The sequence below is a fragment of the Azolla caroliniana genome, unplaced genomic scaffold (assembly GCF_043228905.1).
Source record: "Azolla caroliniana isolate FFs.n. ecotype wild unplaced genomic scaffold, voAzoCaro1.0.p SCAF_20, whole genome shotgun sequence".
Lineage (NCBI taxonomy): Eukaryota > Viridiplantae > Streptophyta > Polypodiopsida > Salviniales > Salviniaceae > Azolla > Azolla caroliniana.
The window spans coordinates 14,036,826-14,060,919 of record NW_028230455.1 but is presented as its reverse complement, the minus strand read 5'-3'; the positions used below and the strand labels follow the sequence as shown (position 1 = coordinate 14,060,919).

General features: G+C 35.4%; 2 protein-coding genes across 4 annotated transcripts; one reads left to right on the top strand and one right to left on the bottom strand.

Moving 5' to 3' along the window:
* Positions 1–7,222: 7,222 nt before the first annotated feature.
* Positions 7,223–8,504, bottom strand: LOC147851175 (uncharacterized). The gene is made up of 3 exons (XM_087335794.1): positions 8,232–8,504; positions 7,811–8,033; positions 7,223–7,647 (listed from the first exon to the last, which is right to left on the bottom strand). The coding sequence occupies exons 1-3, from the start codon at positions 8,390–8,392 to the stop codon at positions 7,399–7,401; spliced, it is 633 nt and encodes a 210-aa protein (XP_087191920.1). The 5' UTR covers positions 8,393–8,504; the 3' UTR covers positions 7,223–7,398.
* Positions 8,505–13,917: 5,413 nt separating this feature from the next.
* On the top strand, positions 13,918–23,268 carry LOC147851174 (uncharacterized). 3 transcript variants are annotated; one of them, XM_087335701.1, is made up of 12 exons: positions 13,923–14,085; positions 14,179–14,256; positions 15,125–15,211; positions 16,053–16,274; positions 17,719–18,530; positions 18,643–18,786; positions 19,889–20,097; positions 20,196–20,372; positions 20,691–20,864; positions 20,948–21,595; positions 22,664–22,824; positions 23,119–23,268. In XM_087335701.1, exons 1-12 carry the CDS (start codon positions 14,065–14,067, stop codon positions 23,218–23,220), a joined length of 2,835 nt encoding a protein of 944 aa, XP_087191827.1. In that variant the 5' UTR covers positions 13,923–14,064; the 3' UTR covers positions 23,221–23,268. The 3 variants fall into 3 exon arrangements, with proteins under 3 accessions (XP_087191829.1, XP_087191827.1, XP_087191828.1); XM_087335703.1 differs by lacking the exons at positions 22,664–22,824; positions 23,119–23,268 and having other exon boundaries at positions 13,918–14,085; positions 20,958–21,133; XM_087335702.1 differs by lacking the exons at positions 13,923–14,085; positions 14,179–14,256; positions 15,125–15,211; positions 16,053–16,274 and adding an exon at positions 17,047–17,387.
* The last annotated feature ends 826 nt before the right edge of the window (positions 23,269–24,094 follow it).

The following is a 24,094-nucleotide window of genomic DNA, read 5'->3' as shown; positions in this document are numbered from 1 at the left end:
GAAGGAAGGTTCGTGGCGAATGTGTATCAATTATCGCCGTTTGAATAAAATGACAATTAAGAATGCATATCCATTACCTCGTGCCGATGATTTGATTGATCGTTTGCACGGGGCTCGATATTTTACGAAAATTGACTTACAAACTGGTTATCATCAGATTCGCATCGCCGAGGATGATATTCCTAAAACCGCTTTTCGTACGCGCTATGGCCATTATGAGTTTTTAGTCATGCCATTTGGGTTGACTAATGCTCCAGCCACATTCCAACAAGCGATGAATGATGTTTTCCGAGATCAACTCGGTGATTTTGTTGTCGTCTTCTTGGATGATATTTTGATATATAGCCGTACCTTGCAAGATCATGTTCAACATGTTCAATTTGTTTTGCGAAAGTTGCGTGACAACTCTTTCTATGCAAAACATTCAAAATGTGACTTCTTCCAAAAATCTATTGTGTACCTAGGTCATTTAATTACAGAAAATGGCGTTGAAATTGAACCTTCTCGTATTGAAAAGGTTAAACTTTGGCCCATTCCTCGTAATATTCGTGAACTTAGATCATTCTTAGGGTTTGTTGGATTTTTACGAAAATCAATTCGTAACTATTCCAAATTGACTACGCCATTAACTGACCTTTTAAAAGGTCATCCACGTAAGTCTGTCAAACCAATTTCATGGAATGAACAACTTGACAAATCATTTGAGACACTCAAGGAGCATGTGTGTCAGGCTCCCACTCTTCTATTACCAGACCCTTCTAAGCCTTTCTCAATTGAAACCGATGCTAGTGATTATGCTATTGGTGCCGTTCTTTATCAAGGTGGTCACCCTATTGCTTTTGAAAGTAAGAAGCTTGATGCTGCTCAATCTCGGTATTCGGTTCAAGAGAAAGAGTTGTTTGCGGTAATACACGCACTTAAAACATGGAGGCACTATCTCTATGGAAATAAATTTGTGGTTACAACAGACCATCAATCATTAAAGTATTTTTGTGACCAGCCCGATCTTGTTGGTCGTAAAGGCCGTTGGGCTGACCTTATGCAAGATTTTGATTTTTCCATACGATATCGCAAGGGTTCTATGAACACCGTTGCTGATGCTCTTAGTCGCATTAAAGAAGTTAACATGCTTAGCTTCACGGAAATAAAATCTGATCTTTTAGATCACCTTCGAGGGAAATACCTTGATGACAGTTATTTCTCAAAATACTGGACGAAAGCCGAATCTGGTTTAGATGCCGATACTAGCACCCTACCCTCGAAGGCGACCTTTCACATTACAAACGGTTTGCTCTACCGTAGTGGAAAGGTCTGTGTTCCAGATTTACCAAATGTTAAACAGAAAATTTTTCATGAATGTCATGATGCACCATCTGCTGGTCATCCTGGAATACAACGCACACTCGTTCTCATCTCGTGTACTTTTTTCTGGCCTAAGATGCGCTCTGACGTGCATAAATACGTAACTCAATGCTTACAATGTCAGATTAATAAGTCGGAACGACTTAAAGCTGCTGGTCTTTTACATCCCTTAGATATTCCCAACAATAAATGGGAAAGTATCTCGATGGATTTTATTGTTAGTTTACCTCGTACACAGAGGGGTCATGATGCCATATGGGTTGTCGTTGACAGGCTAACAAAATTAGCTAGATTTATTCCTACAAAAACCACGGTAACCGCTCAACAGTTGGCTTATCAATTTGTTGATGAGTTATTTCGTTTTTATGGATTACCGATGGATATTGTTAGTGATCGAGATTCCAAGTTTACTAGTGACTTTTGGACTCAGGTCTTTAAGAAACTAGAAACTACGTTGAGCATGAGTTCCGCAGATCATCCTCAGTCTGATGGACAAACTGAACGAGTTAATCAAATTATTGAGGACATGCTTCGAGCTTATGTAGCAAAAACCCCTTCTAAGTGGGAGCAATACCTTCCTATCTTAGAATTTGCCTATAATAGCTCTAAACATACATCCACTGGATATAGTCCTTTTATGTTGATGTATGGTTTTCAGCCACGTGCCCCAGTTGATGTCACGATTCATCGTGATACATTAGACAGTACACGCAATTTTTTGCAAGACATGAACCAAATGTTGCATATTGCCAAAGAAAATGTCAAGACAGCTCAAGATCGTGCTCGATTTTATGCTGATCAGGATAGACGTCCTCGTGCATTTACTATTGGTCAAAAAGTTTTTTTGCGTGTCCCGACTGATTCTACGTCATTATCTACGGGCAAGTGCGCTAAGTTAGCCCCACGATATTGTGGCCCATTTGAAATCCTTAAGCGAGTTGGGTCATCTGCTTATCACCTTGCCTTACCTCGTAACGTTGGTATTCATCCTGTTTTTCACGTCAGTCGTCTAAAACCATTTTTAGGCTCTGGTGATAACACCATCACAATCCAAGATCTTGTAACATTAGAGGATTTTTCTTACAAACCTCATGTTCCTGAACGAATTCTTGATTCTCGTACTAAACGTTTACGTTCTAAAGAGATTCGGCTATTCAAGATCAAATGGATGGATAAACCTATTGATGATGCCACATGGGAACGCGAGCATTCGCTTAAGGCACAATTTCCTCACTTTATATTGCAAGAGTGCAATCTTTTGAAGTAGGGGAGTATGTTATGTACACATAACGTTGGTGAGGGTAGGTCACTAATATTTACATTAGTGAAGGGTATGTTCACTATTATTAAAAAGGGGACTAATGATTGGATAGAATGAATGATATGTGCATGCACTATCATGATTTAGACAACCAATGAATAGAGAGCCTTTTAGAAAGGCACATCTATTCAAGGGGCCTAGGAAAAGGTATAAATATGAGGCTTAGCTACCCTCATAGGGATAATCACGTCGGAAAGCTGCTGTCGTACCCATTTGAAATCCTTAAGCGAGTTGGGTCATCTGCTTATCACCTTGCCTTACCTCGTAACGTTGGTATTCATCCTGTTTTTCACGTCAGTCGTCTAAAACCATTTTTAGGCTCTGGTGATAACACCATCACAATCCAAGATCTTGTAACATTAGAGGATTTTTCTTACAAACCTCATGTTCCTGAACGAATTCTTGATTCTCGTACTAAACGTTTACGTTCTAAAGAGATTCGGCTATTCAAGATCAAATGGATGGATAAACCTATTGATGATGCCACATGGGAACGCGAGCATTCGCTTAAGGCACAATTTCCTCACTTTATATTGCAAGAGTGCAATCTTTTGAAGTAGGGGAGTATGTTATGTACACATAACGTTGGTGAGGGTAGGTCACTAATATTTACATTAGTGAAGGGTATGTTCACTATTATTAAAAAGGGGACTAATGATTGGATAGAATGAATGATATGTGCATGCACTATCATGATTTAGACAACCAATGAATAGAGAGCCTTTTAGAAAGGCACATCTATTCAAGGGGCCTAGGAAAAGGTATAAATATGAGGCTTAGCTACCCTCATAGGGATAATCACGTCGGAAAGCTGCTGTCGTAGACACCGGTGGTGCGGGCTAGGCTTTCGTCTCGACGATCGTGTTTATCTCTTCCAAGGTATTAGTCATCCTAATATCCGGCGGTATGGGACGTCGGTGGTAGGTTGGCTATGTCTAGATCATAGCTCGGGGGTGGTCGGGTGGAACGGGTTCTTCTATCCAATCTATTTTCTTCCTTTTTACTTGATTTGGTCTATTGATTAGTAATAGACTCTTAACACCTACCTCTCCATTTTATGTGATGCAATACTTCCTTTCAGTTCTTTAGAAGCTTTGATCTAAACAAACATCCTTTAATGTGTCTGTCAAGCTTTCCGAACACTACATCCCAATTATTAGTATCCCATGAGCCAAATGACTTGGTTTTCACATTATCAAACATATATGATAGCATTCTTGCCCAAACCAATGTTTGTTAAGCATATTTTGGCTATAAAGTTGCTTTCTTAGCCAAGATATTTGTAGAACCCATTCAACCTTTCCTTTCCATGTTGCATTCCATCCCAATGGACAGCCAAGGTGTTAAATCATTTCATTTGGGTTAACAACTTGGCCTAGCCACAAAAGTTGATGCCAACTATATGGTGTCAAGTGTAGGAGTTTAGACTTGTTGAAGTTAACATGTAGTCCAAGAACTAATCCATACAATTTGAGGGCATCCACAATCACTCTCATATCCTGTGGATTATTTTGTGCATGAATGATGTATCATCTACATATGCATTAGCCACAAAATCGTGTCCATCTTTCATTTTAAAACCATGCAGTCAACTGGTTGATACTAGATTGATTATCCATGTACAATAAAAGTGGATGAGTTGCAATTGCATACAACAATGCACTTCAGAACAACCTTGTCATACTAATTTGGCTAAGCTCCATGAATGTGTCAATTCACCATCAACAATGCATGAAGATGTGCTAGACCTATAAACCCAGTAGGTTACTTGAGACATTTTCGGGCCAAATCCTAGTATGACCATTGTGGCTTCCACAAGATCCCATTGGAGTATGTCAAAGGCCTTTTCAATGTCAATTTGTATGATAAATACATGTCTTCTTTGATGTATTTTGCATAATAGTGGCATTAGCTATATTATTTGTAATTTGCCTTCTTGGAATGAACCCATATTGGTTTACATGTATGCCTCCCAACAAAGTGTCCTTAATATGATTAACAATTACCTTTGCAATAAGTTATCGATCACTGGCATGAGATTGATCAGTTGCCAATCTGAAAAAGATTCACACAATTTCTTTGTGGGTATTAATTTGACCAAAACTTCTTTCCATGATATAGGCATATCCCATTATTTCCAAGCTTTATTTGCCATATACAATATTAGATCCTTAAGCAAGTCCTAAAATTCTACAATGAACTCTAACGTAATACCATCCCAACAAGGCGCTTTGTCTTCCCTGAGACTCTTCTGAGTCTCTAAAAGCTCCTCCATTGTGAATGTTGTATCCAAAGCAATAGCTTTATCAACATAAATTGTGGGGTGAACAAGTGACAAGAAATGTTATCCCATGAGTGTTATCGCTTGCATTTGGATCATACAAATAAGCATGGTGGTGATACTAATATGCAGTTAGATTAGTACTCTGCTTTGTTTCATATCTTCAACCATAGTAACCATGCATAAACAAGTCAAATGCATCTCCTTCAATATATGGGGCCTTGCAACCCTAGTAAACAAGTGGATGTAATTTGTGTTCAATAACATAACCAAGTTGAATTCAAAGGTCAAGTTGGTTCATTTGGAGGTTTTGACATCTTCAATGCATGCCAAAGTACAACGTTCGGAGTACATGATAATGTATCACTAAGGTGATGCAACAAGCAAAATCATTTTTTGACAGATAGGTGGTTGGAGATTTTGAAGATGATAATACTCTAGAGTAAGCTTAGTAGTTTTTCTATGGCCTATGATCACACTTGTGATGTCTGTTGTTGGTCAAAGATGATGTTACATCCCCCAAATGGGTTACAACATCCTTTGTTGATCATGTATGATTTAGGTGAGGCAACAAGCAAAATCATTCCTTGGCAAATAGGTGATTGGACTCTCTCTTTTCCGACAATGGTTTTAATTATGTCTAAATTGATTTTTATTTTATTTTATTTTTTGGTAAAGTCTAAAGTGATTTACATGATTGATACATTGACACTTTGAAATATCTTAACAACTTCAACACAAATTTTTACCTTTTTCCAACTAATCTTAGGCTGCCACAGACATACATAACTCCCAAAGCATTGCCAAGAATAGTTCCTTTCCCTTATCCACCGCTTGGACATGGACAAATGCTTCATGTCGATGAAGGAAATACCCAGAGAGGTGGTTGATACCTCCAACGTATACAACCATTAAACATGATGAAGACATTCACCCTTTCCCATCTCTTCTTAAAAACCTCTTGCTTTTAACATAGGTGGTTGGACATTTTGAAGCTCTAGAATTAGGTTAGTTGTTTTTTCATGGCCTATGATCACACTTGTGATATCTATTGTTGGTCAATGATGTTGCTACATCCCCCAAATGGGTTACGATAACCTTTGTCTATTAAAGCAGATTCATGTAAATTTATCTCTCTTGATTTCATTACAAGTCTCTTATCCTCCAAAGGTTTTGATTTCATCCTCACATTGGTGAATATGTTTTATTAAAATGACATACTTTCTTTCACATACCAAAACTATTAATAGTTGGGAAACAACTAATATAGTTATGTGTGAAATATTCAAGCATCATGTTTTTTTGAGATGACATTATTAGCAATTGTGAGCCACACTTCATATTGACAATTTGGATGCATTTTCTCGACCTACTGAAAATATCATGTAAGCTCTCCTCAACCTATATCATCCACAAAGTGGCATCCAATCCAATGTCCATATCAAACATTGAACCAAAAACCTTTGCTTTTTCATCAACTATCAACAAGATGATTTGGACAATATTTATTCATTTTGCTGATTTTGTTGATAATAATTTGATTTCCTTTATAATGTACATCCCATCCTTCCTAAAGACATGCATTACCCATGTTGTTCTATGCATGTTCATCCAAAAGTCTATCAAAATTGTTTTGCAAAATATTGTATAAATCAATTCTTCGATATTCAAATTCAACTTTTTCATCATTTACGAGATGTCAAGACCACACAAAGTTTGTTGCAAATACTTATTACTTCCATCAAGTTTCAAGTTTCAAGTTTGGGATTGTTTGTGGTTGTCATATTGTGGCCACCATCAAGCAAGATATATGACAAATTACTTCAATAACTCCTAGTACATTCGTGATCTTTGCCTGAAATCAATTATGTTGCTTTTCATTTAGATCTCCTTTCACATGTATAGTGTTTTATGTCTCCCTTTTGGAACCTTTTGTTTCTCACTCTATTTCAACTTGTGTTCCTCACCCACCCCTAATTCTACACTGCGAACATTGTTCTCCCTTCACATGTACACTTGGACAAGCCAAACAAACTGGTTAAGCTGAAATTGAAGCGTTGTTGATACCTACTAATAGGTAAGGAGTTATATTTCATTGAGGATTGTTTAGGTTTACCTAAGGTACACTGCTTATATTCACGTGAAACGTGAAAGTGTGCACAAAAGTACTTATATTGGAACACATACACAATTACACGTATTCCGATTATTGTACACTTAAGTAAACATTATACACACTCTCATAAGGGCATACAACATAAAGAAACAACATACACGAGAAGAACAAACTAAAGAAAAGGGTTTTTCAAGAAGCATGAATGAGTGCCAACTCATCCACTTACTCTTGCAAAGGGGATATGTAAAGATGTCAATATTGTATATAAAGACATTGTAACCGGCACATAAGTGGATCAAATCATTGAAGGAATCATAGTCATATTTGAGAAAATAATGTTAATTTATCAACCATATGTTGTGGAATTTGACACATTGAGTATGGAACTTGAAATTGTGAGACGTTTCCATGTTTACAAAGGGGACATGTAGGGCTTATCTTAAACCATTCCTCCACGCATCTCTTGTGGAATTCATGGTTGCATTGAAGCTTCACCATGATGATACCTTGGACATAATCATTCAAACATATGCAACATGTCGAAGAAGATAATAATGATTGGGATGACTACAAGAATATTGGGGAAAAAGGATCAAAACTCCATATATTAGTCATTCAAATGTACGATAAAATGTTCAAAGGAATAATAGGGAACAATTTTTTTAAGAGTTTGAAATTAATGATGGATATAATGAAAGGGAATTTTAGCTAATAGGATTGATTAAAATACCTCTCGTGGATGAGAAATCGATATATTGAATGCAGGTTTGATGTTCCCCCCATTGGCCATTATATGTAAATGAACATTGTCATCATCATTTTGACAATATGATGTTTGGATTGACATGAAGACAACACGGAAGACAAATGAACACATCATCACTAATGCCATCACTAAAGTTAGGAGAGGAATTCTCCAACAACCCAATAGTATCAAACTAAAGACTCCAACCCTGCATTGATAATTGCCCGACATGTAAAAAAACAAAAAATATGTGATTAGGGTTACTTAACCACATGATTAGGATGAGATAAAGAAGAGGTTTAACATGTGATAAATTCCATTATGTTAGGATTTGAACCAAAACAATATAGTTAGACAAAGTACATGATGATTAAGAGGAGGTTGAAAGATCAATCAAGTTAATTACCGGCATATGTTAGGGTGGCACATTAAGCAATATTGATAATCATGATTAGGGAGGGGTAATAAGAAACCTGGATTGCCAATCATGAACCATAGAGTGAGGACATAATCTAAATATGAAGAAGCCAAGGAAGAATAGAGATATCCACAAAGTATTGGCCTCATGTTTAATAACAATAGATCAATTTCATAATGAGCATAAATACATCCATAGTGCTAGTTATTTCAAAACCCCCAAATTTGGTTAAGGAGTCATGGTGCTGGACTCTAGTTATTTCGATATTAATAGCTATCCTATCAATCTTCTCTCTCTATACATATATTTATTTATTTATTTATTTATTAAAATGGAGTGGAGTGGTCTTATCCACAATGCTATCACATCAGTCAAAAGCAATATTTGGAAAAAATATCTTAAACCAATGCAAGCTATTTAAGAGAGGGAGGATACTTATGTCTTTGAATTGTCCCTACCCCCACTCAAAAGATCACATTTGACTATCATTTATGAGCTAGTCTTTATCTTTGGCCACATATTTGCATTGGGACCCCACTATCCTGAAGAGTTGTAGTTATGCTTCCAATAATTGTAGTGTCGTTGTAAGTATTCCTTGAACGATAACAATACCATTTCATACGCCAAAGTTGTATGTCGGTCCACACTACTGATTATATCTTTGTTTCTGGATTATAGCTTCATCGACTTGATCAATGATATCAGTATTATGTCGTCATGCACTATCTGAATTATATAATATGCTCATCCATGATACGTTGATTCTTTGTAAGAGTTTACTAGACCAAGGGGTAGGATGTTCATGTTACCCAATAGGACTTGATTCATTACCATAAAGCGGATTTAGAGAAGAATACGAGTTCTATGCATACCCATGCAAAACTTTAGCTTTACGAGTTTTACACAATTGATGTTTAGATAACATTTTTTTTGCCAAAATCCTCAATTGTTGTGGTATTTCCTCAAAACTTCCTATTTTTTCAATCAATGGCAAAGGAAACTTGATGGTGCTCATCAAGGAAACAAAAGTCTTAAGTATTCATTATGAGATGTCTTTTCCATCATTAGAGAACCCTAGAATTTTCTCAAAGAAAGTATGATGTAACCATATTCTGTTTTTTCAATAATTTCTATTAGGACAAAAACATTAGTTATAGTGTGCCTATCATTGATTCATTTATCTTGTTCTGTTTTTCTAATAGCTTTTATCATCTTATTATTGTACTTGGCAAGAGGTTCCTTGTCATGAATTCTATCATTACTTGAAATTGTTGTATGCCAAATATTGTGTGTTGAGTCATCCCGATTCCCCACTACTAGGAAAAAAACTCCAGAATTCAAATATTTAAATGTGATTTTGTATAATCTTCAAGTGCATGACACAATATCACACAATAGAATGGTTTCGTATCATTATTGTTCCTAAATAGTTTCCTAATATAGTTTTTTTGCTCTCATTTAACATTGTTTTCCTTGATTAGTAACCTAGCAATATAAGCCCAAAGAGTTTTAAAAGTCCAAGTCCAATTTACTTAGTTCCGTTTAACAAATGTAACATCCAAGGATATTTGTTGTTTTACTCTCATCTACATTTTGAGGCAATGCCAAATTAAAGTTCCACTCTTGCCAATGCTATACTAATGAAAACAACACATATCCTTTATCGTTAACTGCTTAGTGGGGTGCATCGTGCCTCTATGTTGGAAGTTACTAGTACTATGATATTCTTGAACAAGAAGAAAGTTTGCAACATCGGCATTTGATATTATTGGGTAATGAAAACAATTATTACGGATATCATGTTTACATGACCACATATTTGTAAGAGAGAAAGAGAGAGGGAGAGAGGGGAAGAAAATTTGACTCAGCAAGGCGAGAATAAGTAAACATATCAACAAAAGATAAAAAAAAAGCATTCATACATAAGAATCACTAAGAGAGGAAGAACAGGAGATACATCATACATCAATGAGTGACCAAAACTATTATATGGAATAAAAGTGATTAATGGCTTGTGTACGTTTATGTTTGAATGGAAAGTTAGATGTTTATTGGTTTTATTTTCATTAAACATGTGATTAATTATAAAATGAACAGATATACAAGTCTAAAATTTAAATACAAGGTGTCCAGACTCCACATAACATAGATCTATTGTTTTACTTTTGCCTTTCATTCAATGGAAAATTTTAAAAATTTACTCCTAGTAATATATTGAGAACAATTACATACCCCTCTCGAGAAAGACAATGTAGTTAATGTAGTTCAATGATTGCAAGTCACTTTACTTTGCCTTTAATTCTAATGCTCCACGCGTCTCTCTAATCAACCCCATGCTCTCTTTATCTCATGTAAGTTCGACGTGACTCGTGAGAGGTGAAATGTGTGTGTGTTTGAAGTTGAAGGAGGGAGAGAGAATTTGACAATTTGTCATTGACTTACAAATATTCATTAATTACTTTACCACAACGGGCAAATTTGATGTTTTATATATTATTATGGGTAAATTTGGTGTTATGGTTAATGTGAGCGGTAGTTTTTCAATGTTCCATTGATTTGATAAATCCTCTTGCATTAAAATCAACCCAAACATTTTTAATTGAGCTAAATCCCTTTAAGTATGAGAATCGTAGGCATATGTCTCCCCGTCTTATATACTTGTATAATTTTTTTGTGTAAAAAGCTCGCCTAACTAACTAATGGGAAAGTGGCTCCTTTTGTGGAAAAAAAAATTACATAATATTAAACAACGAAAAAACACCCCAACATGAAAGGGTGTTTTCGCTTTGAAACAAGGAAATAACAGATGAATGTGTAAATGTACTTCTAGCAGGGTTCGTGACACAAACTCATTATAGTATATTTTCCTTTGCTTATTATACATGACGGATGCACATTCAATTGTTCTCTCAATGAATCCACCAAAACAAGCCAAAGCTCTCGTTACAATGGTCGCTAAGTATCATACAAAGCTCAACCTATAGCCTTGGTCCCCTATATGTACTTTGTTAGGAACTGGAAAATCCCTTAAATGTCTTACTTTGGTATTACGAGACAATACTAAATAACCAACCCCCAAAGACGATAATAACTTTCATCGAACAACTTATGTTCTTTCTCTCTCATAAATATTAATTGTCTGGGATTGGAAAATCCCTTAAATGTTTTAGTTTGGTATTACGAGACAATACTAAATAACCAACCCCCATAGACGCTAATAACTTTCATCAAATGATTTATGTTCTTTCTCTCTCGTACATATTAATTGTATAGGGACATAATGTATAACAACAATAGATTGGGTACAATATAAAGTGAACCGCACCCATTCCCATTGTATCTATCCCTTATCAATAATTAGGAGGGATACAATACCTTCTCACTATCTTAAATTCCATGATTCTTTTTTGGAATTCTAGTATGATATATCATTTAATAACTAAACGCAATTGAGCCTTACAATTAAACTATGCTCAAAGAGCTCAGTTACCTTCCCATTCCATTGAACGAGATGTTACCAACAACTTGAGTTGCAAGGAATTTGAGTTTTTCTCTTTCCAAAGGAAGATGTTACTCTACATACTCAAATATACTATGATACAACCTCACGGAATGGTGAATAATCATTGATCTAACACTTTTAGTTTGTCTATCACTATTAGCCACGTGATACCGAGTACTTATAATCCTTCTCTTACCATGTCGAATGCCTACTTTCTTTATTAAGAGCACAACGATTTTTGTTCATGGTTGTTGGCCCTCAAACATGGCCTTGAGAAAGGCACATTGGTGAGACACCATATGTTCATAGAGATTTCATAATGTTGTGCCCCCAAGTTGTTTTGACATACAAATATGATTCCAGACCAACCAAACAAATACCCCAAAATCCCTTTCCTCTCACACCTCAACAAAGTCCAAAAACCTTTGAGATTGAGCATCAATTGCATCTCACACTTCATAGACTCCTAAAAGACATAAGTGATTGATTTGAGAGTGTAAACTCTTCTTTCCATGCTAGCATAACAATTGAAATATTGGATGATAGATCTTCGTGGTTGTGAGTGTAATATAAATATATTATAGTAACAAAGGTCTATGAGTCATCATATGAATAGATAATCATTAATAATTAGGTAATTAAGCAAGGGTTAATTAGTACCTAATGATGTGATTAAGTTAAGCTGCGGAAGGTTATGTGATATGTGTGCGTATGTGTGTGAGAGGAAGAGAGAGAGAGAGAGAGAGAGAGAGAGAGAGAGGAAGTTACACTTATGAACAACGAGACAATATGGGGGATTATTAACTATATTAAAAAGCATCATGTAATACAAAAATATCCACAATGAGGTATATATAGTATATGCATCTCACGTCCAAAGGTGCACATGTGTGAGTAGAATACAGGTATAAAGGTGTAAGTCCTATATTAAATGAACATGGGAGTGGAGGATCTACAATGTATCCCACTCAAGTACAAAATCCTATGTAAGGCTTTAAGGACAACACGCTAACTAGATTCTATCTAGGTAACTACTAAGTTATGTGTGTTAACTAACTAACTAAATCTAGTTGAGCTTGATATCTCAACAATAATTAATCCAATATTGCAACCCCTCCCCCCTAAGCTTCTAAGGGGTGCTTGATGGTTCCATGCAACCCACATGACCTCTATTTTCCCCTTTCTATCCACAACAAATATAGAAAAGGTTGCGAAATGGAATAAACCCTAATGTTGTTTTTATTTAAGTTCATGTTCGTTTTGTTGAACTCATAAATAGCTTTGCATGTCTCATGGATAATTTAAATTTCATTTAAATAACCTCTACTTACTCAATATCAAGGCACAGTTCGGGTTGTAAAAATTATAGAAATAGTATCAAAACACTATTGCCTTATGAGCCATTTGTGAAACTATACAGGAATACAAGCCACAATGTTCTTCATAACTAGCTTGACGAGCATAATAACAATGAGAACAAGATGTACATGATTTGTTATTGGTAATAATTGAAATGATGGAATGGTCAAAATCTCACTAAACGCGAGCAAGGCATTAACTATTTGCTTAAGGGAGCACTTTTCACCCTTTCCCGCTTAGAAAACACATATGCATGTTTTACATACCACGTGACATTGTGAGCCATAAAAAACCTAACTCTGCAACTTGCACTATGCATACCTATGATGTTGTAAAGTATTTCCATTATATTATGATTGAAGTCGCACGTAAACACACCACATGGACAAGGGAAACTCACAACAAAGTGTGAATCTAGATGAACAACCTTATGATAGATCATATAGGTGGTAAATGAACAATCAAGACCTCAGTAATAAATCGCACAACATAGGATGAGGTTGTAAGGTCTTGTTCTTATTAAGTATGAGTCTCTAATAAAAATACCATATGGACAAAGCAAACCATTAACAAAACACCAACATCGCCAACAACAACACTAACAACAATTGGCGGGTCTAGCCCAACATTCTAACAATGCAAAGAACGAGCAAGTCCGGAGTAAACATATCATGTGGACGGGGTAAACCAAAGAGCCACCAAGACCAAAACCATCACTAATCTAGCCAAACATTCTTCTAATGCTCTCTTAAAATGATTTTGCATCATAGGTTCTAGTTCTATTGGGGTTTGATGACTTCCCAAGAAGCCATGCATAAGGAAAGAGAAAGAAAGAAGCCTTAGGAGCCACACCCTCCTATGTTAAAAAAACATTCAAAAAAACTATGCAGAATTTGAACCCACAAACACAGACACACATATACGCAAACTATCTCGCAGAGAGAGACAACAGTTCTTGCCATGGAGGATTCCATACCCGAGGTAAGCTATCGTCACACAACGAAATCTCTCTCTCTCTCCCCTTTTCCACCATCTTCTTTCCATTGATTCTTTTGCTTCTTCATTTATCTGTAGATTCTGCGAAATCGATGGCAAGTACGAGACTCTCTCCTGCTTCATCTTTCTCATGATGCCACTAATTCCTCCTTCAAGGTGCCATATCTTTTTGCTTCCTAGATCTCTCTGTTATTTTTTTTTTACGTCTAAAAGCTTTCGTTTCTTTGCAGCACATCTATGTTTTAAATATAAAAGTTTTTTTCTTTCTCAACCTTTATGTTTTAGACATAAAAACTCTTTATTTCTCTCTAAAGATGAATGCATATATAGGAATTTCGTTTAAATATTGTCTGTTTGAACAATGGTATGATGTAAGTAGATGGTTTACCTCATACTGGATATACCTTGGCAGAGAAGATTTCAATCTCATCTGCTGTTGCATAGGCAAGAATAAATGAAATAATGAGTACTATTTCATATAATTGGTGTATACATACATACATACATTTATATACATACACTCAGTATTTTCTGTTGATAAGTTTTTTTTATACATGCTAATTCATTAACGTAAACACTGTCCCCAATTTCATGAAATGGATCAATGACAGAAAATTCACCAATTTCAGTGAATAGGCAAGAATAAATGAAATAATGTGTACTATTTCAAATAGTTGGTGTATACATACATACATACATTCATACATTTATATATATACACCCAGTATTTTCTGTTGATAAGTTTTTTATACATGCTACTTCATTAACATAAACACTATCCTCAATTCCATGAAATGTATCAATGCCAGAAAATTCACCAATTTCAGTGAATATTTGAATTCCATAAAAAGGATGGATTTTTATGTACATATATACATGTCACCAGGTATAGAAACCCCCCACATATGACAAAGTGCTCATTTTGCCCCCAAGCACTCTTGCCTCCCTTGACTATTTGAGTGTATATAATTCAGAAACAAATGTTTCTTTATGGTAATTTAATTTTGCTTTCTTGAAATTTCAGGGAACATCTGATTGGGAGTGCCAGAAAAACAAAGCCCTACTTCAATTAGTGCATCAAAACGAGGAACTTACTTGCTTATTAAAAGAAGTAAGTGCTTTTGATCTCATTATCAGTACACCTGGAAAATACATACTTTTTATAGAAGCACAAAGGATGCTCTCATCTTTGTTAGATTTCTATATTGGAATGTCAATAGATAAATCATACAAAACTAATAAAATAGTAAATTTCATAAAGATGTGGAACATAACAATTCACGTGGTTTCTTTTCATGTTTAATAACTCATGAGCCATATCTATATTTATTGATATATAGTACACTTGCACATAATTGTTCTTGTAGACTTTGGTACAGACTATTCAGAAATTGGCTGTCTATTTTAGTGATACACTATTTCATATATGTTTCACTATTATAGAGATATATTTCTTCTTATCTGCTGCTGCCTATCATTCGAGTTGTGATGGAAACATTGTTATCCATACAATATTTGTATGATATGAATGCACAATGAAAATTCAGCTATGCTGCGTATTCTTGATGTGAAATGGGAGCATCATTTTCATAGACAATGGTCTGTAAAAAATTTAAGGTCTTTGAAAATTTGAGCTGAATTAGTGTAGCCTTGCATTTCATTGCAATGTTAGCTGTATTTTCTGTATATTTTTATGATAAATATCTTAATAACATATTTATTAGAAACTAGTTCAGCAAGTTAAAAAACACATGCATATAAGAGTAGACATTTTCATTGGTGGGATTAATTACATGTATGCATGCATGCTGTTTGTTTATGTACGAGTTAGAGGAGGAGGACTGCAAATGGAAGCATGATTTCTTTAAGTTTTTGTTCACTAGGTTGAAGACACACACATAGACACACCTGTAGAATGCAGAATAAATTGAAATTAACAGTGAATATCGCAGGCCAAAACTGCAGCATTTGAGTGGGAAACAGAAGTGCATTGTAATGAAGAACGCTTGAAGAAAATCGAGGATGCTCAGAGTCAAGTGTCTGTCTTACTTACCAAAAATCAATTGGCACAATCTGCACTTCTACAACGTGCTCAAACCATTCTCCATTTCAAGAAACTGACGGCTTTCTTCTCATCATGGTGCAGATATGGTACTCTCTACAAAGAAAAACAGGTTGCTAACATAATATATGTACTGAATTGATAAAATTATTAAAAGGATGTTAAATGTCAGTCAGGAATAAAGTGGTTAAATGTTAGTTTGTGAAGTTATTTTCTAATGCTCTTTTTTCTGAAGTGAAAGTACCATAACATTAGTAAGTAGTATTGATAAGGTCATTACGTCTTATAGAAGCTCTAGTACCCAGCTCATGCAGATTGGAAGAAGCGGAACAAACAACTCTTCTTCGTGTCTTCGTCTAGTTTTTCACCAATATCTGTCATTCCAAATTTACATACCATTTATCTTATAGGACAGGCTTCTTTTTATATTGCCAGCCGGCGTGGGCCTATTTAAAAGCCCTAGTCAATCAATTCTCATGTTTGTTTTAGTTACATTCTCCGGATGTCTCGAACAAGGCATAACAAAGGGGTTACAATAGATCAGGCAATAGCAATTTGTTGTGCACATAGGCCCCAACCCCATGGACCACGATCTTACCACCCGTGTCATTGACAGATAAAGGCCATTATCTCTTGCCATTGCAAGTGCTTTCCGCACTTCGGATGCCTCTCCATTTTGGATTGACCTATGCTAGAGATATTTTGTAGAAAAAACTACAATATATTTGACGTGATAATCTTATGTGTACCGATAACAAGATTCTTTAGTCTCCTTTTATCTTATTTACCCGTTTTTACTTGTTAACATCTATTTATTTTGATTTGCTGTTCTCAAAGATGAGACAACACTTAAGACGTAATCTCTTGTTTGGCCTTATAATCATCGGGAGAGATTGTCTCTGAACTACAACACTTGGAGCAAAAACATGAACAGTCAGACACTTATGCTCAAAAGTTCCCATTATTGTTGCAACACATGCTCTTTGGGAAGGGATCACTAGAAAAAATCTTGATTCAAATGTTTCTCAATGGGGTTCACCCATACATCCGGGCAACAATGATGATGAAACGGATAAGTGGACAGAGGACACCATAGTGTGGTTTCTTGGTGGGAATTGTTGAAATGGAGAGTGGTTGTCTGATGAGGAACCAAGAGCTGGGGAAGACACCATTCCCCCATGGTAGGATTGCCAGTGTAGAAGTTAGGGCGAGCTAGTGGCTACGCGTAAGTTGGCTCCCTCTCTTCAACAGGGTCTTGATCAAATTTTTGAAGATTTTTTCGTAGATGAAGCCACTGTTACAGTTTTCACATCCTTAAGCCTGCAATAGAATTCTAGAGTATTGTTTCCATGAATCTATGAAATCATTGTGATTTTTATCCTGGAAATTCTTATTAATAAATAATGTATTTTCTTCTTGTTGGCACTTGTTTGGAAATTATATATGAACCATCTCATGATTCATACTTATATCATTTGTAAATGATAGTATACTCTGCTGGAGGTTGATTATAGTTAGTATAAGTTTTTTAACATTGATAAAGTTCATAATAATAGGTGCTCATGAAATTGGCCCATATCTGGGATCAAAGAGTGTTATTCAAGTGGTTTGGAATGTTCCGAAATGGCCTCCTTTTAGTCAAAAGAAAGAGGCAGGTATTACAAAGATGCCTAACTCATAGAAGGAAATGGATTATGTCTCAAAGTATTTATTGGTGGCACCAATTTTCCAGAAGGGAAAGGATTGCCCAGACAGTGTCCAAGGTTGTTTTGCGAATGAGGACTCAAGGAGTGATTAGAAAATTGAACAGTTTTTGGAGGTTGGCTTGTAGCAAAGCACTATATAGAAAGCGGCAATATAATAGAGCTAAGATGGCATGGTTTAGATGTTATTTTAGAAAAGCATGGAATCGATGGTTGCAACTTGCAGAGACAGCTGCAAATTACCAATATTTGGCTGGGCAATTCTACGCCAACAAGGTTAAATGCACAATTTTATCTAGATGGATATTTTTTCATAGAAAAACTGTTGAAAAGGCTACACATTTACTTGCAAGCAGCAAGCAGAGGGAGACCATATTGAGTCAAATGTCATTTAAGTGCTGGTATACGCTCACCAAAAATAAGCGAACAATATCTGAAAGAAGTATGTCATTTATACATCGTAGCCTTTACAAGATCAAGAGAAAATGTTTCCAACATTTGTTCCAGGGAGCAAGTAGAAATAAAAGAAAAAGGGATTTCAGGACATTTTTGATAATGAAGAAGGAAAGGCACAGCAAACAAGTAGTTTTTTCACATTTGGCATCTCGAACGTTGCAGAAAAAACTAATTAACAATTTCATACTAGTTCAATCATCAAAAAGAGGGTAAAAAGTTCTTATTGTGCAAAATAAATGCAGCTCAGAATTATTTCTTCTTAAACCTAGTTGAAGGTTCTCTCATTTTTGGTATGAATATTTCTTTTGCAATGGTCTGCAGATTAGCTGCTTTGAATGGATGGCGGTTGCATGTTGTTCAAACTATAAAGTTTAAATCATGGGCTCTCTATAGGCAAAAACAAAGAGACATTCAAAGTTTAAAAAAGGCATTATTTTCCTGGTTGCTATATCATGAAATGAGCAGGTGATATAATGATTTAGCTAGTTTTGGAATGTATATCTTTCCACCAATACTTCGTTCTGATTTGATTCTAGTCTTGATTACAATATTCTTTACATTTATATTTCTTTCCTAGCTCACTAAATTTGAAATTCCCTAATCAAGCTAAACAGTAAGGAGGTGGAGGCTAAGGGTGGACAATCTTGTGTCATAGCTTTAGCCCAAAAGATTTACAAAATTTATCTACGTCTTCAAATTTGCATTGCTGCTCATCAACCCAACATTTATTTACGTTTTCAAATTTATGAGAAAATGGTGTCTCACTTTTTTGTCCCAATTTTTAGTGTTCTTCTCTAGAAGTGGATTCTTAACTCTGAGTCTTTGGTGTATTCTTAAATATTTTATCAAAATTCGAGGCAGAGAAACAAGCCTTGAAGTAATTACTCATGTATTGGTTCCTTTACCACAGCTCAGACCCAACAATGATTTCAATCCATGGACGTGGAAAGGTAAATTCATGGACATTAGGCCTCACTTCTGGGTAGCGCTCTCTAATGGAAGTGACTCGCTGGGGTCTCATAATGAAAAATTCAAGCTGGAAGAGTATAGTGATTCCCCTGAAAGAAGAAGCATGAGCATCAAGTCTCAGAGGCAACAAAGCCCTCCCTTTGGTTCCCAAAATAGTATCACCGTCACAGCAAAGAGTGTATTTTTTACGCAAAAAATTGTATCACTGATTGACATCTGCATAAAACCCATTGCCTGCAGAAATTGTTCTTGACCCTTACTGTAGGTGTAAAGCTGTATATGATGTTGACAAAACTAAAGATGATAGATGTATGAGCTTGAAACAATAGGGTATGTAAACATCAAGTCGGATGACTATATGCCAGTGCCACTATATGATATCTCATGAAGCTGGTCGCCCATGATCAAATTCACAGAAATTGTGTATCATTTATGTTCTTAGCACTCTAAACTAGAGCACCATGTAGCATATTTTGCTAGAAATGGGTATTGCATATGTGTTTCAAAATTTTATTCGTGGAATTGTTGACTATCCTAGAATCTATTACCTTTAGCAAATTTTGAAGTTATTTGAACTTTCTTCTTTTCCTTTCGATAGGACCCATAGTGCTCAACGGAGTATGCATCTTTTGGAAGAGAAAATGAAGCTAATTGATGTGCAGTTGAGAGAATGTCAAAAACTGAATGTTGAGAAGGAGCAGCTCTATTCATCATTTGACAATGGAAAAGATGGGTCAGCAGATGCTTCTCAGAAAATTATAGACAATACTGCATCTTTACTGCAGCATAACCTGTCTTTTCTGGAAGGTGTGTCTGTAAGAAAGGGAAAATATGATATTCTGGTTTTTGTACTGTCTATCTTTAAGAATTAGTTGGAATCAAGATTTTGTAATGGGTTTGTACAGTCAACTTGCAATGGACTCCTATCTTTCATGAAGCTGAGGATGGACCTTTATCTCGTGCTGGACATACTAGTGTACCTATTTCCTGCTTTTCTGGTCATAAATTATCGACATTCATTGTTATATTTGGTGGTTATAATGGAGAAACTTCATTCGATGATGTATATATTTTTGATACAGGTAACAATATTACTTTTAAATTTTGTAGGTACCAAGCCCATAAAAAGGATTTTGTTTTTCATTATAGTAACATGGTGTTCTTTTAAGTGTCTTTGAAACCAAAGTACAGATAATGGGGATACCCAACTATAAAACTTAGACCAAATTCCATCTATAAGACTGACTTATATCTTCTATTATGATGCTGCTTTGCTAGAGGTTCTAGATCAGGCTTGCTTGTGCTCGTGCCACTGACTTATGACAGATCGATAGTTTAGATTTACTTGTGAATCACAGATTGAATTATTTTATTTGATACGATTTCTGTTTCTTGCATAGAAACTGGTAAATGGAGAGTTCCTGTTATTTCTGCGGAGATGGGAAGTGCATGTACTGGACCAATATGGAACCACACAGCATGTGCATTTGAGAATAAAATGATTGTGTTTGGTGGCTTTAATGGAAGTTTGCAATCATGTGACCTTTCGATCCTATCCTTCTCAGATGATGGAAGTGAGTCTTTGTTGATTTTAATTTCTTTGTAGTCATCTATTTTTAATATACATGAAAAACATGGATGCTCACGATATTTTCAGACTCTTGTAGGTGGTCTCAGCCCAGATATTCAATAGGTTCAAAACCATGTCCATTATCTCAACATACGAGTTGCCTTTATCAAGGACGATACATGGTAGTCTTTGGTGGCTATAGTACATCTAATGGCCATTTGAATGAGGTTTGGATATTTGATTTGCACGTTTTGTCATGGTCCTGTCCTGAATATTTTGGAACTCCTCCCTCAAAACGCCGTGGTCATGGAGCTGCTATTGTTGGAGACAAAATGTACATTTTTGGTGGCTTTGATGGTACTTTGCATTTAAATGATCTTCATTGTATAGACTTACAGAGTTTGAGTTGGGTTCTCCTTGACACGAAGGGAGGACCATCACCAAGAAGGCATCATGTAATGGAAGTTGTTGGAGAGCATATAGTGGTTTACGGAGGATTTGATGGAGAGAAATACCTTGAAGATGTCTATAGTTTTGATGTCAAAAGAAATATTTGGACATGTTGGCACGTATTGAGACCATGTATCAGTTCGTCAAATAATATTGGAGGAAATGGAACAATGATTGGACGATCTCTACACACAATGACATTTCATAAAAGGCGCCTAATTGTTTTCGGTGGTGTCCATGGTGGAGGATCTTTGCAAGATGTGCTTTGTTTAGAAAGTGTCGCTGGTAAGAGATTGTTGAAACCTCAATTTGTTCTAAGAATCCTTAGAAGTTAAATTTATGCCAAGGTTCTTGTCCTGTATATTTATAGTACATTATTAAAGCCATCATATATTATTTTTTATTTCAGACATATAATTAAAGTTTTAGAATTGTATAAATACATATACAAGATGTATATCAGGTGGCTCACAGTAATCAAGGTGTTTACATATTGTGAGTCCGTTCATTAATTAAACGAGACCTGATGCTGTCACATTCTTGATGGCATGTCTTGCACCACATTAGATATCTCGCCTCTGAGCTGCTGTAGAATCTGAAATTTCGAGGCATATATGTGTCTTCTGAGGATGGCTACGAGGGGAAAATCTGTGAAAGCATTTCATTAGAGGTTGAGAACTGTAGCCTCTCACAGGATAACTCTTTCATGTTAGGTTTGGGATGAGTCTATGTCAAAGATGGTAATAGAACAATAACAGAGAACATCAAAGACGATAAAGGAAGAAAGATGGGCTGAGCATGAACTCAATTTTGTTTCATGTTAGAGATGATTGAGTGCAACATGAATAATGCCTTGAAGCAGCCAAAATGGAAAACCATGATAGGGGTATAATATGATCCAAACATAGAATCGTACAGCCAAAGATCATCTCTTAAAAGTGTGCTGTCAGAGAAGTATAAATCTGTGCGTATAATGGTCCAATGGAAAATACTCTTTTGTGAAAGGGTTGAAACAGAATTTCACACTTGACTTTCTGTTTTATATGGGAACTTATCTAACCAGGAGACTGGAGATGATATACTACCAAATATCAGGGAATTCTACTGCCTATATCTTTCATAAGTTTAAAGTTATTGTAATTGTTTATTTAAAACCTAAATTGCAGAATTGGAATGGATTCAAACCATTGATTTTGGTTTAGGTATGAGATAAAACCTAACTAGAGGGCTTAGTGCACTGATCATGATCATTCTTTTGGTTACCTTATCGTTCTGGATGCTAATGCATGTTGATTTCATAGTATTCATATATTCTTCTCTTTCTCTCATAGCATTGTTTCTGTTGGAAAATAGATGTGCAGAGAATGTGTATAGAAACACTTGCAAAGAACGAAGCAACCAAAACGATTGAGCTCCAACAAAAGATTGACAGTTTAGAGGATTTGTTGAACAAACAATCAAGGGTTCTGATTGCTACTGTAAATAGATCAGCACAATTTGAGTTTGCCTATGAGGTACAAAGAAGTTATAACTTTCGAGGCAATCAAAATTCAATTCTATCTGAGTTGCTCCATGAAGTTGCATTACATTTTACATGTGCGCTATAGAATGCCACATTTTTTGCTTTGTACTGTAAATAGAAAAGGCTACACTATTTTCAAAACAAAATAATTAAATGGTCTATTCCCTTTATCTTTAAGGCCCTAACTAAATGTTTTTATGGAATTGTCAGATACAAAAAGTAATATAAGCATGTATCGTAAAAACATTATGAATCAAACTTAGCAATTTACTTTTACTTGTTACAGAAGGAACAAAAGGAAAGGAGAGTTTTGGTTGACAAATGCATAACTTTAAAAAAGAAGCTGGAGAAGTTACGAAGCAAATATGAAAGAGCATGCAACTCCTAGGTTTCCACATATATAGCTACTCTCACTACATTGTATGATCAGCCTTGCTTCTTTTTGAAAAGTTTAATTTAAGATAGTAAGCGTACCATTACTAACTTGATGGGATGTTTTTTTGTTTTCGTACAATGAGAACATATATGTGGACTAAAATCCAAAGAATGAAATGATGATCATAAGTAGTTCCAAGTAATGGACATCAAGCTTGTCTTCTTGTTCATATACAACCATAGAACTTTTATAAGCGCTTTTACAAGTTTGTGGTAAATTTGTAGTGATTAATTTGTAAGTATTAGATGGGAGATCAATTAACAATTTTGAAAAAACTATTGTGTTATTTTTCTTAAGTGGATCACGAGATTGTATTTTTTGGTAAACCAATTGATTGTTATGAGTTGGTGATGTGTAAGGTGGAAGTGCTTGGTAATTGGGGGACTATGATTCCAAGGAGTGTCTACATTTTCAGATTTCAATGCCTAGTGTTGAAAGTGGCAAACAATTGTTAATTTGGGCAATGTTATCTTCAAAAATGTTATCCTTTCATAGGGTTTTTGCTCATGGACTCTGAGTTTTACCCTCTCTGTCATGTAAAGTTGTGTTTGATTGCCTTAGATATTTGGATATTTAGTATAAGAAATTAATTTTTGTTTGATAATCTGCATGGAATATTAGTTGACAATTTTTCCCAACCTTATCTTGAAAGGAGTTGTTTTTATTTAACTTAAACTCACAATACTTTTTTGGTTTACCTTGGCACAAGGTGCTCATTGTTGTAATTAAGACAACTTGAGCTTTTTGTGTTGTAATATTGTTTTGATTTACATGAACATTTGTTGAGAAATACTCATTGATGCAATAGCAACAACAAGCAAATTTT